Source organism: Anolis sagrei, chromosome 4 (assembly GCF_037176765.1).
Source record: "Anolis sagrei isolate rAnoSag1 chromosome 4, rAnoSag1.mat, whole genome shotgun sequence".
NCBI classification, from domain to species: domain Eukaryota; kingdom Metazoa; phylum Chordata; class Lepidosauria; order Squamata; family Dactyloidae; genus Anolis; species Anolis sagrei.
Genome location: NC_090024.1, coordinates 210,501,838 through 210,515,523, shown reverse-complemented (window position 1 = coordinate 210,515,523; position 13,686 = coordinate 210,501,838). Strand labels below are relative to the sequence as shown.

Below are 13,686 nucleotides of genomic sequence, written 5' to 3'. Positions count from 1 at the left end.
ATTCTTCCCTTTTTTAAAAAAATGTTAGGATTAGTTAAACAGTAGCCAGATGTTTCCATGAAAACTGTGAAAGAAAGAGAGATTAATGGGTTGCGGTTGTGTTCCAGCAATGTCTAGTTCCTTTGGTCCATGACACAAATGAGTTGCTGTCCCTGAAAAGATCTGTGTGTTTCTCTTCCAGACATTTTGAGCAGATGAAAGATGACTCCATTGTCTGTAACATTGGGCACTTTGATGTGGAACTTGACGTGAAATGGCTGAATGAAAATGCTGTGGAGACAGTGAATGTTAAACCTCAGGTAGGTAAACCTTTAACTGAGATCTTGTTTTTCATCCTCAGGGAAATTCTTTTTGTTAGAACAGAAAAAAACGAACTGGTAAATAAGGTCTGCATTCCTTCAATAGCCAGTCTCTGTCAGGTAGAGAACTGGCATCATCGTACCCATCTTTGACTTGAAAATCTAATCTCTTTTATTCTGGCAGACAGGCTGGCTGACTCTCAAGGAAAGGCTTTTTCATAGCGCCTTAGAGTTAAGAGACCCCAAGAGTCATCCAACCCAATTCCCTGCCATACAAGATTATTCAGTCAAAGTTCTCCTGACAGATGGCCACCCAGCCTCTGTTTAAAAACCTCCAAAGAAAGAAATCCTACCATACTTCCAGGCAGCATAGTTTTTTTGTTTGGAATCTCTTTTGATAGACTTGTACTGTACCATTTTTATTTCTTCTATGTTCCTCTTGCCAAAGTAACACCAATGTATTAATGCAAAATCAGAATGGGTTTAATTGAATTTTAATTGTAGTAATAGCTGTGTATACGTATTTCTGTTCATACTTGTTTTTAATGTATTTGTTTCAGTCTTGTAAGTCACTCTCATCCCCAGTTCAGAGGAGAAAGAGGGATGTAATCAAAACAACATTTTGAAATAGGATAGGGTGATAGGCAGCAATTTGCTGTTCTGCAATCTGCCCACATTTTCTTTGTAAACTAGCGTCCACCAAGATCAGGAACTGTGTCCCAGGTAGCTAAGAGGTTTTTCTGCTTGTTTTCCAAGCTCAGTTGTCTCAGAAAAATTAATCTTGGTGAATGGGACAGAGTATCCTTGGTCCCTGGAATGCATTTGGCAGCAGTAATCTATGCCTCAGTTGCATCTCTATTGGACGATTGTTATATCCTCTGATTAGTGCTGCCCTTTAACAAGTGTTCAGAAGGTACATTTGGAACTAGGTTGCTAAAGCACACACTGTGTCAACCAGACACAGTGAAACATCTGCCCTTGCGCTTTGTTACTCTGTTGCTGAATATGCATGCCCAGTGTGGAACACATCTCACCATGTTACAACAGTGGATGTGGCTCTTAATGAGACATGCCGCATTATTACAGGATGTCTACAACCTATGCCACTGGAGAAATTATACTGTTTAGCTGGTATTGCACCACCTGACATCTATCGGGAAGTAGCAGCCAGTAATTAAAGTACCAAGCCAGTGACATCTCCAGCCCATCTTCTGTTCAAATATCAGCCAGCATGCCAACACCTTAAATCAAGCTTTCTAAGATCTACAGAGATACTCGCAGGAACACCTCAGCAAGCCAGAGTCCAAAAGTGGCAGGCTAAATTGTACCCGTAACTTGCTTCTGTCAATACAAATAAAGAGCAACTAGGTATCATCAGTCTTGAATCAATTTCACTGGCTTTCAGTTTCCATTATAACTCAATTCTGGATACTGGTTTTAACTTCAGAAGCTGTGAAGTCATGAGATCAGAAAGCCTTCCTCATACTATTGCTCAACCTCAACGTTTTTGTCATTGGAATATACATCCCCCCCCCCCATGGGAAAGCTTGATTCCACAATCCTCGTTTTAATGAGCCCCCCTCCGCAAATAACCTGCTTCTCCTTTTATCTCACCAGTGTTTTTAATCAGTTTTTTAATCATTTTCTCGCACATGTAGCTGCCAATTGTCACTGTGACTGTGTTTACTGTAATCTTATATCGTTAATGTATTCATATGTTTTATGTAATTACGATGTTGTTGTTTGTTGCTTGAGTTTTTGGTTTTATTTTGCTGTAATTTGTTGATTGGGCTTGGCCTCATGTAAGTTGCCCCGAGTGCCCGTTGGGGAGATGGTGGCGGGGTATAAATAAAGATGATGATGATGATGATTATTATTATTTTGTATGAGTCTAGTTCTTTGGAGGCTTTTAAACAGGCTGGATGGCCATTTGTCAGGGTGCTTTGATTGTGCTTTTTCTGCATGGCTTTATGACACATGTGATCTCTTCCAACTTGATGATTTATGATTCTAGGTAGGGGAGCAGAAAAGAAAGTAGCAGCACCTTGATTGTGAAACTACCTCTCCAAGCAATCTGGGCTGACTCTATCCTTACTGTGCTTCCAAGAGGCAGCCTAAAGTATATGATTGCATACATAATTTAGTTTTAAAACTAAATTTTAAAATGGGCTTTAATCAATTTATTTTTGGGGAGGTGGACTAGATTTTACAAGCTATGAATTATCTGGCCAGTTGGGGGCAGAATGGTGTAAAACTCAGATTCTAAGCGCTCCTTTCTCAATTGGATGGAAAGAATAAAAAAGAACACAATAAACCCACCTCTTACTTTTTCTGGCTCATGCAATTGGAAAGGCCTGGAATGTGCATAGCATGAGCAGAACCAGACTTCCTGATGTATACAACTCCAGCAGAATGGTCTTGGTTCGTATATATTTAGGCCTGGTCTGTGAACCCTCTTGAGGATTCATGCCTGACTAATACTGACGTATATCTGAAACCAGTCTGACAGGCTCTTCTTTTTGTGTTGCAGCTGTTCTGGGTCGTTTTATGAGTTTGTTGCTTAGATCCTCAGTCATGCTTATTGTATCCTGTCATGGCAAAGGTCTCTGGGTTTTGCACATTTCCACCTTGGAGTTCCAAGTGTACTCAGCCAGTCTTTTCCAGCTACTGGTTTTCATTTGTTCTTAGGTCACCGGAGGCCTGGAGCCTTTCAGAAACACGTCATACTTTTTCTAAAAAAGAGAAAATAGGTGGAATCTATTCCAAGGCAGAAAGTAAACTGGATTTGAAACATTCCAGGTGCTGAGAATACGATAAATCCTTTAGTAGGAACACATCAAAAAGCGTTGCTTACCCTTTTATGCAGTCTAGCGTAAAAACAGGCCCATCTCTTAAATATCCAGCCTGCCAATGTAAGCAAGACGGCTGCCATAAAAGTAATTGGACCAGAGTGTAAAATATACTTGATTGGAACCAGCATAATAAAATTCCCAAGAAAAGTGTCTGGTTTGGTAGGATTGGGCTTTGAGTTGTATTCTGGCTAGTTCTTTTGAAATATGCCTTTGTACGCTGTTTTTGGTTTGTCAAAGGCTTTCATGGCCAAAATCACTGGATTGTTGTAGCTTTTTCAGGCTATATGGCCATCTTCTAGAAGCATTCTCTCCTGACATTTTGCCTGCATCTATGGCAAGCATCCTCAGAGGTTTTCGTTTTGTTTGTTAACTGTGAATTTTTAACGAACGTTGTGTTTTCTTCCATGGGAACAAACAGATCCACAAACATGTCTAAGAGACACCTGACGGAACATCCATTGATTCTCATCTTTGCTGGGCAATTATTATGAGAGTGGTTCTTTCTAACTCTACCTTTAAAAGCACATAATCACACATTCACTTTTCTCCCATGCTTTTGGAATGCACAGATAGGGAACATAGTGTTTCCCTTTCTAATACAGGCAGTCCCCAAGTTATGAACAAGATAGGTTCTGTAAGTTTGTTCTTACAAGTTGGAAAAGATACATTTTTAAGTGTAACTCCAGCCTATCTCTAGCTATCTATCTTTGGATAGCATATTTATTTATCATGTCAGAAACAAATTGAGAATACAGTTATAATATATAAAAAAACAGACAAAGTTAAAACTTGGCATTATGTTAAATTTCCTTTGACCAGAAGCTGGCCACTTCGAGTGCCTCTGGTGTCACTGTGAGAAGGTCCTCCATTGTGCATGTGGCAGGACTCATGCTGTAAGTGGTCTGTGGTTTGTTCTTCTCTACACTCGCATGTTGCGAACTCCACTTTATAGCCCCATTTCTTAATATTGGTTCTGCATCTTGTGGTGCCAGAGTGTAGGCTATTCAGTGCTTTCCAAGTCTTCTGTGTGCCCAGGAGGGAGTTTCCCATCCGATATTAGTCACTAATTGAGGTTCTGGGTTTGAACCTGCCACTTTTGGACTCTCACTTGCTGACGTGATCCTGTGAGTATCTCTGTTGGCATGCTGGCTGATACCTGAACAGAGATGGGCTGAAGATGTCAATGCCTTGGTCTTTTCATTGCTGGCTTCTACTTCCGTACGGATATTAGATGATGCACCCCTGTAGTGTCTGTGCCCCTGTTCAGAAGATTTCACCTCACTTTCTGTCTCTGTGATAAGATTTTGAAAAAATTGGCCTGTTGTGGAGACAAGGATTGGTTAGAAAGCCTTGGTTGAGATACCTTTTCCCCAGAATAATTCTTTCAGGGGTGAATTTCCCTTCCTGGGGTAGATTTCTCTCACTTCCTGTTGTCTTACCCCCGTTCTTAACTATGAGTCATTTGTAAGTTAGATGTTTATAACTCAGGGACTACTTGTAGAAGAATGACACAAAGAGCTATCTTCTATTATAGAAGCATTTGACAATATAATAACAGATCTATAATACTTCTGATACAACTATAAGGTGACGCTTCATTTTAGCATGACTCTGCAATTAGATTACCATGCTATAGTTGCTTTTTGAAAGTACAGCTGTGGAAGTGGTAGAAAAGAGAACATTTTGGAGCAGAAACTCAGCAGGCCTTGTGATTAGAGCAATTTTGTCTTGGTGATGTACCCTATTTGAGTTCATTTGCATATCTTTGTATCTTATGTGCTGAAGGCATGAAAATGGGGACCATACAAAATGAAAATACTTGTGTATATCAATGTATTGTTGAAGGCTTTCATGGCCAGAATCACTGAGTTGTTGTGGGTTTTCTGGGCTGTATGGCAATGTTCCAGAAGCATTCTATCCTGATGTTTTGCCTGCATAAATGGCAGGCATCCTCAGAGGTTGTGAGGATGCCTGCCTTAGATGCAGATGAAATGTGAAGAGAGAATGCTTCTGGAACATGGCCATATTGTCCGGAAAACTCACAACAACCCACTGCGTATATTAGTTTCTTTCTGAGTTTGCATTGGCTGTCTTGCATATGAAAGACAGAACTTCAGTAGGTGCTTTAAAAAAGTCATTTAGTTTATTAAGAAAGCCCTTAAAATCTCATACTTTGCCATAGGAATAATATTTGGGAATAATGCAGAATTAAAATGCCTTTTCTTCACAATTTCCTCAGGCAGGTGAGTTATCTCATGTCAGAAGCAAATTGAGAATAGATATAATATATAAAAAACAAAATTAAAACTAAATTCATTCTTGCCCTTTAGATTTGGATCGGAATGTATAGCCCACCAGATATTCAACTACAAGTCCTAGCATTTCTCACCATTGTTATAGCACAGCAACATTTGGAAGGCTACATAATATATATCCCACTCTTAGGTGAACATTTCTGATCAAAACATATATCCATTGTACCATTGTTCCAGCATTAGTTATTCCAATCCCTGTTTAGGATACATATGACATCTAATATTGTCTGCTATTGAAAGCCTGGCAGGAAGCAGCCAGGCTTTGAAACTGCAAGGGTATTCAATTATAATCAAGCTGGCCTATTACAAGATTCACACACGCTTCAGGCAGATGAGAGTTCTTTCTCCCACCCTGGACATTCCACATATATAGAAACCCCATTTGCCTAGTTTCCAAAAGACCTCACAACCTCTGAGGATGCCTGACATAGATGTGGGCAAAACATCAGGAAAGAATGCTTCTGGAACATGGCCATACAGCCCGGAAAATTTACAGCAACCCAATGATTGAATTAACTGATATGGCTTCTGTTTCGTAATTCAAACTAAAAGTTCACATCAGTGATTCCCTTGATCTAAATAGGGGACAGTTTCATAATGTCCTAATGACCTCTGTGAAGCTGGTTTAACATGTTAAACTCTTTTGAAGGAGGATTTGGTTTTTGTTGTTAATCTGCTGAAACTGCCACTCTGTTCGGTTTTGGTGATGTATGTGTTTTTGTAACTGGTAAAACTCAATTTGTGGCGGCTTTCTTCATGGCTGGGATCTATTACCGCTTTTCCCTGCAAAGATTATTTCATCCTTCCTGGGCAAACAATTATCTGTAAAGATAAAATGTCCCATATGTGTGGTTTGTTGCCTGTTCTGGCTCCTAATCTGACAGCTTTCTTCTGCCTGTAATCATGCCTCTATCTTTGCCTTTAGTATTCCTCACAAAGCAAAATTAGCATGTGCCTCTTGTGTAATCAGTGCTACACTGTTCTTTAATTTCCTGGGGAGATTTGAAAGCATTTATCTTTCAAGATGTATTTTCCATAAAATTCATGTTATCTACTCTATATCTTAACGTAGAAGTCGAAGCTTTGGCACACTTTTTAGACATGCATTATTTTACTGGAGGTTAAACCAGCCCTTTCTAAGAAATATGGACACATACTTAAATTACTAGATGTATGGGGACCCAATATAACTTATGAAAACCTTTCATTTATAGTTTTTCAAATATAGGGTTTATTGTTTATTTCACATAGTCTGAGAGATTTCTCGTTATGCTTGTGTGAAACGCCTACACAGTGTTGCAACACATAGTTTGGAAAGCTGTAAAAGTCTAGAAATCTTAGTCAAAACTATCAGCCCAAAAATATGTTTCCACTTATCCATGGGTCACTGTGAGTACTATGTACCATAACTCATATCAAACAAGGATCATCTCTTTTTATGGGTATGGTGGCGAATGGTAAGAGCGTAGTCTTTACCGGGAGACCCTAACTGCCTTATATAGCAGGGTAGATGGAGCCTCAGTGTCTACTGATAAATTTAACCACATGTCAAAGCTACCATTTGCAATCTTTTTTTCACTGGGTCCTTTTTTAAAAATGTATTTACTCAGGTGGACCGTTACACCCTGAAAAATGGCCGCCACATCATACTTCTTGCAGAAGGCAGACTGGTGAACTTGGGCTGTGCGATGGGTCATCCCAGTTTTGTCATGAGCAATTCGTTTACCAATCAGGTGTTGGCACAAATAGAGCTTTGGACAAATCCTGGCAAATATGCAGTAGGTGTTCATATTCTGCCAAAGAAGGTGAGTGATACTCTTTTTTTGTTTGATGAAAAAAATGCACTTCCCACAATTATTCAGAGTTAATATAACAGTGCTATCGAAATAATACTTTGAGTATCAAAAGACATAAAGGAATCCAGTAATGCTTTTGAGGCTTCACTGGGAAGAAGAAATTTCTAACATAAGCTTCCATGGACACAGCTGCTTCATCAGATGCACCTTTAAGGTAACTGAGAAGAATGCATTTGTAGCAGAAGCTTTTGTTGACATAGTCCGCTTATATCTGATTGGACTGCATTCATGAAAACTAATGCTAGAAATATATTATTTATTTACTTTATTTATATCCCGCCCTTCTCACCCCATAGGTTTAGTCTCAAAAGTGCTAATTGATTCCTTAATCACAGCTATCTTCCAGAAAGTACTGCATAGAACCAACACTCTCATGTCCTTGCAACAGCTGTATTTATCGGGCAGTAAAATGCTGATTTAGAAGCTCTTTAACCTGCCAACCCGTGGGCCAAATACCAGTTGAATCCTAGATTTAATGCTGTGTTAGAATCACGCAGCCACCATAGCTTTGACCACTGCTAAGCATGACTTCACCGACTACAGTTGATGATCAACCCGGTATTTTTGAAGTTCTTATTGAAAATGGTGTAGCACCATAGATGGTAACAGCAAACAGTCAAATATGCAAAGGTTATATCCATGAATACGGTAGACTGACTGTATTATTTTGTATAAAAATTCAATCACTTTATACAAAAATTAAATTATTTTAAAACTTGTCCCACTTTACCACATTCAAACACTTACCACTGCCTAGTCTGAGAAGCAGTACATCCTGTAGCCACCTTGTTCCAAGTCTCTGAGCTTCATTTCTGACACTAATTTCCCTGACTAACCGGGAAGAATTAAATCTAGAGTCCTAGATTGAATACCATGTTAAAATTGCACACCTAAATCCATCTGTGCTGTAGAGCAAGAGATCCCAACTGGACAAAGAGGAGAAGAGGCAGTGGTGGCTGTGAAAAGGCTTGTGGAGAGATCAGACAAAGGTGCATGGCTTCCCACCAGCATTTTCACGGTCATCACTGTCTTGCCTTACATTCAGTAGCAAATTTTTTGGGAATGCACACCTTCAAAATTTAGGTGGCAGTGGCTACAAAAATCACATTTATAATGCATGTTTGATCGCGGGACAGCATGAAAAAAAATGATAAAAAGGTTTGCATAAAATCCAGTATTGGGTGAAAAATGTGCTGCTACAGAGCACTATATTTCCCAGCACTTCCTCAAAGTTCCCCCATTCGATGGCACATTATACTCGAATAAATCTAGATATGCCCCCAGTGGCGCAGTGGATTAAACTGCTGAGCTGCAGAACTTGCTGATTGAAACGTTGCAGGTTCAAATCCGGGGAGCAGCATGGGTTCCCACTGTTAGCCCCAGCTCCTGCAAACCTAGCAGTTCAAAAACCATGCAAATTTGAGTAGATCAATAGGTACCGCTCTGGCGGGAAGGTAACGGCGTTCCATGCAGTCATGCTGGCCACATGACCTTGGAGGTGTCTATGGACAACGCTGGCTCTTTGGCTTGGAAATGGAGATGAGTACCACACCCCAGAGTCGGACACAACTGGACTTAATGTCAGGGGAAAATCTTTACCTTTACCTATATCCAGATATATAACACACACCCGAGTGTAAACACAAAATTAATTTAATTTTCATATACATCTTACACACATAACCCAGAGGTAATATTATACAATATTGTATAATTTTATACAATATCATTTTATGTATGAAACCACATACACGAAACCATCAAAAAGCAAAGGTGTCATGATCTCAGCTACCCTTGGACAATTTTGGAGTCTTTCAGATTTCAGAATTCCCGAGAATGGATGCTCAACCTGTACTTAAATATGTGTGGGCTTGTTTAGAGGTCAGGCCTTGCCTCCTACAAAGTGATGATTGTGTTAGGGGGAGTAGCCTTCTCCTACCATTGATTGAGAAGTTCAAAGCCTTGGTCATGTGTCTTGAAATTTTCATTATATGTTTTGGGACTTCAGTGCAGTCCAGTGGTCCTTAGTATTCTGAAGGATTCATGCACTTGTACGTTGTTTATGTAACGAGAGATGGAAGTTAATGGAAGTTCATTTTGTATTTTTCTTTTGGTGATACTTCTGGACTTCATTGTGACTTGTTACTGTGCAAATGGATAATGGGAAAGAGGGATTAGGCCACTCCTTGAACATCAAGTAAAACCAGCCACAGTCTGTTCTTAATTGTCCAGTTGTCCACCATGTCTGCAAAATCTCAAAGCTTGACTTGTTTTCTCCCATTTTTCCCCTGTGAGCTTCTTAATTATCACAATTATCAGTGAATTCTTTGTTCTTAATTGAATTGGGATTTAAATATGCTGTAACTTTTAAAAAACCAAAAAACAAGTCATCTGGCCTCAATTTTCCAAAACAACCCCGTGAATTCAACAAGATGGTAATTGTTTGATGCTTGAGCTAGGCTCCGCTGACTTTGAAATTCCACTAAATCCAAAAGCGATTAATTGGAAAAGTTTTTTTTCTATAGCAAATAAGATAAACCTATGCACAACTGATTATGTTTACTATAAGAGATTTTCACGTGTATCTTATCCCCTTAAGGAAAAGCATCTCAGAGGTTTTGGGAAGATGGAAGGATTTCATAAGACAACATTGTTGAATGATATGAATATTGTTGAACAATGCCTTGGGTCACTACACAGTAGCAAATTCCAGAGAACAACCCATGTTCATCTGTTGTCTGAAATCCAAAAATAAATCTCAGAGCCTGAGACAGACATAATTAATTGTGGCATAAGCTTCTGTAGATTGGAATTGATTTTAACAGAGCATGAGATCCTCAGGAGGTCTTGTAAACGTATAATGTATATGCACATGCATGGAAAATTGTAAAATGGCTGGAACAAAATAGGCTTCACAGCCAATCAGATTTCTCAGATGTGTGTGAGATAGATTTGAAACTTGAGCTGGTAGAGAACCACAGACTTGGGCTGTTTGTGGTGGCGTGGCTTTGTAGCTTCCCATTATTTTCTCATTTTCTCTTTCAGCTGGATGAAGCTGTGGCTGCTGCTCATCTAGATAAACTCGGGGTGAAACTAACAAAGCTAAGTGATAAACAGGCCAAGTACCTTGGACTTCCCAAAGATGGTCCCTTCAAACCAGATCATTACAGGTACTGAGCAGCTGGTCGCACCCAAAGATCTTCGGACACAAGGATAGAAGACCTTCCAAAATGCTTGTTTTTCTGCTGGGATCTGGTGATCATCTCTACTCCATCTTCATACATATTGAATAGTCCATTCCTGGTCTCATTTGCTTCTCTTGCTCTCTTTCTTTGTCTTTCACAAACCCTCACCCCACTATACCTCTTTTCAAATACATTTCCAAATGTTTTTCTAGCACTTTTCTGGTCATCTGGCAAGTGCTTCGGTTGAGTCAGTATTGTGCTGGAGAGTCAAAAAGAACATTGTGTGTTCTAGTCTTGCCTTTGGATCTCTGCTTCTTTGATCTTTGACTATCAGGAATCAACACACCTTCATACAGTATTTTTTTCTTGAACCACTGGAGAGTAGAGGCTCACTTCACAGTATAGACTTCATCTGGCTGCATTGTGAATACTTTGTTTTGCTTTTTAAACTGGAAATCATCTGTAGATATTCTGAAATTAAAGGATTTGCTTGAATATAGTCATTGGATTTCAGACGCTGATCTATATCAACTTTTTTGTCTGTGGAATTTGTTGTACTTTGGATACAATGTCCTCAGTTAAAAATGGACACATGTGTCCAGGAAAATGGTACCTGAAGGCAACTTCTTTCACATGTAACAATTTTTTTTTCATGACAGTCTGGAGCTACTGATTAGAGCACCAAAGTCTCCAAAGATGCCAGCAGTGGATGCGTGCCATGGCCTAATTTTTGTACCTTGTGTCTGTCATACTGTTTTAAAATGTACACACATTAAAATCTGCAACAGTTGCTTTGTTTTCATTTTGTATGTGTGTTAAGAAGAAAAAACTGCCATCTAACCTCCAGATTATTGTAGCACTAGCTGAAGGTCAACACTAACATAACCAGGCGTTCTGGGTGTCTTTCCTTCATGATGACATAATGGCAGTGTAGGACTGCCCTGCCCAATTGGGTTCACGGATCACTTGCTTTCATTGTGCCAGATTCCTTTACTTTATAGCTGGCAGATGTGAATACATCCCATTGGAACATACTGCCTTTTGGAAATGGATGTAAGCAGAATTTATTTTAAAGTATGTAAAATCCCTAAGTTTTAAAATAAGGGATTGGAGCTCCCTGACATGGGTTGTTTAACTCACAAGGATTTCAACCAGTACCACAGCTGGCTTTGTAGAACATAATTGGATTTTGAAGCATTTTGGATTTCTGGATAAGGGATACTTAAATCTGTTTAATTCATTTACAGGAAAGGCAAGCAGGATTCCTAACCTACTCTACTGGCTAAAGTTTTTATGTAATTGTCTCCCTTAGAGAAGTGTTTGTGAAGAGCAGGGGTCCCCAAACTAAGACCCATGGGCTGGATGCGGCCCCCCAAGGTCATTTATTTGGTTCTTGCCCTGAACTATAGACTTAGGTTTGCCCTAAATCTGAAATTATTTTTACACAACAACAATCTTAATTAACTTGACTATTTCATTATCCAAAAGTAGGCCCACACTTCCCATTGAAAGATTGATACGTTTTTAAAAATAATAATAATTAGATATTTTCATAATACACAATAGTTTAAAATGATAGCAAGTTTAAATCAGTAAGAAAGGAAAAGAGAAAAAAAGATGGATAAGTTTATGTTGGTGAAAATTGTCCTTTATTTTAAATATTATTTGTCTTTCATAGATTTTTTTTGCATTATAGATATGTGCAGTGTGTATAGGAATCAATTCATTTTTTCCCCAAACTATAGTTTGCGCACCCCTCCCCCCCCCCAAAAAAAAAACAGTCTGAGGAACCATGAACCGGCCTTTCATTTTAAAAAGTTTAAAAACCCCTCATGTAGAGGATGATGTGAAGCAGACAGAAAAAGAAAACCCTTTTGAGGTGTTGTGTAGCCCCTTCACACCTACAAATAGTCTCATGATGTTTCACGCAACTGGCAATGAATTCATGTGGGTAAACCTGTCCTAAGAGATTTAAAATATTTCCTGATTTTGCACTGTCGAAAATAATGCTCTGAAACTGGCATAACATTGATGAGGTTGGTCAAAAGCTACAACTGTTTGAAATATTTACCAGGTGGAGGAGCAGATGTGTCCATTGCATCAGTAAAAATGAAGTGAGATCTTCACCCTGCCCACTCAGTGTTGGTATCCATCACAATTTATTTCCTACCTAAACACTCATCCTCAACATTCGGGATTTGGGTTTTATGGTAAAATTCATAGAATCTGGAGGGGAGGAGTTGTATTTCTACCTCTCCAAAACCTCTGTGGGCTGGCTTGGTAAATGGCTGAACCAGGCCTGCCATGAACACAGAATGTGAAACAAATTCATTTGAAACATACTGTCTTGTTTTGGTGCCTCCTTGGATTGCTTATGAAATAACCATACCCTAATCAGTACTACCACTATAAAAATTAAAGCTGCTTCATGGTGTGTATGCACAACAATTTTTGTGCATTAAATATAATATTTTATATCTTCAGCCTAGCTGAACATTTGGTTCTCACTTTAGACAAATTAATGGCCAAATTCTTTAGTGAGCTCTCTCTGAACTTGATATCAGTGACCAAGTCTGGGAGCAATTTTATGATACTTTAATGGTAACCTTAATGTTAAGAGTTGTTGAGAAATACAGATGAAAGCTATTCACAAGCATTTTTGAATACTATGAATTTTAACAAGGAGTTTTCCTGGAAAGGAGACAATGTTTTTGACCTCTTAAGACAAGTGGCTTTTGAAGTACTTTAAAATAAAATATACATTCACCTGAACACAATGTTGCCATTGTTATGCAGGCCACACACATTATCTGTTTGGCTTCTGCGATTTTGTTTAGCTTGTGCCCCCTTCTTGAATTTGTGGTTTCCTCCTCACTCTTAGAACAGTTACCCAGTGGACTATCTCCTGGGCTGTTTAATAGATGAAGTCCAGCATAGTGATTCACCAGCTTCCATGGCAAATCGGAGCATCATTGGGGTGTCAGTGGGGCAATCCCAGTGCCCTGGCTGGCAGCTGATGCCTCCCCGTCATACATGGGGAAGCATTACCATGTGGCTGATGCTTGTGGATACCATGTTTTTCCTTATGGAACACGGGGAGGCTTAAATGTTGGCGGCGGCAGTGTCCTTCCATGCTGCTGCCCTTTTCACCCATGGAGCCCCACTAAAAGTCACCCTGT

General features: G+C 39.3%; 1 protein-coding gene across 1 annotated transcript in view; it reads left to right on the top strand.

Moving 5' to 3' along the window:
• The window catches only part of AHCY (adenosylhomocysteinase), a 40,968-nt gene extending 29,671 nt beyond the window's left edge, over positions 1-11,297 (top strand). The window contains exons 8-10 of the mRNA XM_060772327.2: positions 182-299; positions 7,077-7,271; positions 10,368-11,297. Of these exons, the coding sequence (XP_060628310.2) occupies positions 182-299; positions 7,077-7,271; positions 10,368-10,499 (445 nt within the window). The 3' untranslated portion in view covers positions 10,500-11,297. The remainder of the gene's footprint in view (positions 1-181; positions 300-7,076; positions 7,272-10,367) is intronic.
• The last annotated feature ends 2,389 nt before the right edge of the window (positions 11,298-13,686 follow it).